At 55.2% G+C, this 1,881-nt stretch overlaps 1 protein-coding gene across 1 annotated transcript; it reads right to left on the reverse strand.

Annotated features, from left to right (window-relative positions):
* Positions 1–737: 737 nt before the first annotated feature.
* On the reverse strand, positions 738–1,873 carry LOC113981085 (zinc finger protein 239-like; the record flags this gene model as incomplete). Its single annotated transcript, XM_027708324.1, has 3 exons — positions 738–950; positions 1,029–1,656; positions 1,846–1,873. Coding segments are annotated over 3 exons (869 nt in total), but the record flags the coding sequence as incomplete, so codon positions are not given.
* Between the last annotated feature and the right edge of the window lie 8 nt (positions 1,874–1,881).

The raw sequence follows: 1,881 nt of genomic DNA on the forward strand, positions 1-1,881 counted from the left end.
GGGAGCATGGAATGGGGTGGGAGGGTTGAGGAATGTGTAAACTACTTGTGCTAAAGGGTGAGGAATATAATATAGCTACTTCTAAAATCTACTTCTACTATAAGTACATATAAAGCTTATAAAAATTAGAAAAAACCAAAAAACTAAAAGGGTCTTAAGGCATCGGTTTATGCCAACACATTCAGTTTAGAGGCATTACAGAGATGTGACTGAACCACTTTTGTCCCCTAAGTTTTAATGATGGCAAATCAGACCTACTGATAGAAATGAATTTATTCAGGGTTACAAAGGATCAGACAAAAGATCTTCATCAGAATTACTTACTGCACAATAGAAACACTAAAACTACCAGGAGTACAGGATAAGATAGGACAGTGCTCTACACTAAAGCAAGTCTTGAAGCAATTCTACTCAAGCTGGCACAAAAGCAAGAATTCTTAATTAGAGATGGATGGAACTCCCCCAGACCAACGTTCGTGGGGAGATCTCTGCTCTCAACCTCCAGCAGTGACCTTGGGGTGTCCCCAGCCAAGGCAGGAATCTCCACACACCCCCCAAGAAGGGTTCTCTTGGAAGAACCTGCCCCTGGGAAAGGGGACTGGCCCTTTCTGGTTGAAAGGGATGGACTGACAGTCACTGGACTCCAGGGGTTGCCTCACCATCAGGGGCTTCATTCGGGGTGGAAGCAGCGGCTGAAGCTCTTCCCGCAGTCGGGGCACTGGTAGGGCTTCCCTTACCGGTGGGTCTGTTGGTGTCTGGTCAAGTTAGACCTGTCAGAGAAGCTCTTCCCACACTCCCCACACTTGTAGGGCCTCTCCCCGGTGTGGATGTGCCGGTGGGTGATGAGGGTGGAGTTCCGCTTGAAGCCCTTCCCGCAGTCGGTGCAGCGGAAGGGCCTCTCATCCGTGTGCGTCTGCTCATGCCTGAGAAGATCTGAGCTGGTCTGAAACCTCTTCCCACATTCCAAGCACTTGTAGGACCGTTCTCCAGTGTGGATGAGCTTGTGTCGGATCAGGCTGGAGCTGTACCTGAAGCTCTTCCCACATTCCCCACACGTGTAGGGCTGTTCACCAGTGTGAATGCGCTGGTGTTTGCGGAGGCTGGAGCTGTCAAAGAAGCTCTTCCCACATTCCCCACACGAATAGGGCCGTTCCCCAGTGTGGATGCGCTGGTGTTTGATCAGGCTGGAGCTGTGCCTGAAGCTCTTCCCACATTCCCCACATGAATAGGGCCGTTTCCCACTGTGGATGTGCTGGTGTTGGATCAGGCTGGAGCTCTGGCTGAAGCTCTTCCCACATTCCCCACATGAGTAAGGCCGTTCCCCAGTGTGGATGTGCTGGTGTCGGATCAGGTAGGTGCTCTTCCTGAAGCTCTTCCCACATTCCAAGCACCTGAAGGGCTTCTCCCTGCTGGGAGGCTGCTCAGGGACCACCAGCTCAGAGCTCTGCCTCAAGCTCCGGCCGCCTTCCTGGCACAGTCTGGGTCTTTCCTCCTCAGAGCACCCTGGGCTGGCTTTGGAGCCCCTCCTGCGGGGGGATCTCCGGCCCTTTTCCTCCCCACTGCCTTCCTGCACGGTGGAGCCCTTCAAAACGGCCTCTCCCACCAGGGTCCCATGGGGGGATTTGTCCTCCGGGCTCTCCGTCCTCAGCTCGGGGCCTGGGGCAGGAAGCAAGAAGGACAGGGAGGGGATTTGCCTCCGGCCCACAGGGAAGGCCAAGGACATCCCCCCAACTCCGGCCCCGGCAGGACGGCGGCGGCAGCGGGGTTGTCCTGCAGCCGGGGGCCATGCTCGGCTGCCAGAGCCAGCACAACACCCGCCCAAAGGGCCACTGACTTCCTCCTCACCTGCCTGGGGGGCCCAAGGCATCTTCCTCTTCCTCG

This window comes from Neopelma chrysocephalum, unplaced genomic scaffold, assembly GCF_003984885.1.
Source record: "Neopelma chrysocephalum unplaced genomic scaffold, ASM398488v2 Primary Assembly neopelma1_96043, whole genome shotgun sequence".
NCBI classification, from domain to species: Eukaryota; Metazoa; Chordata; class Aves; order Passeriformes; family Pipridae; genus Neopelma; species Neopelma chrysocephalum.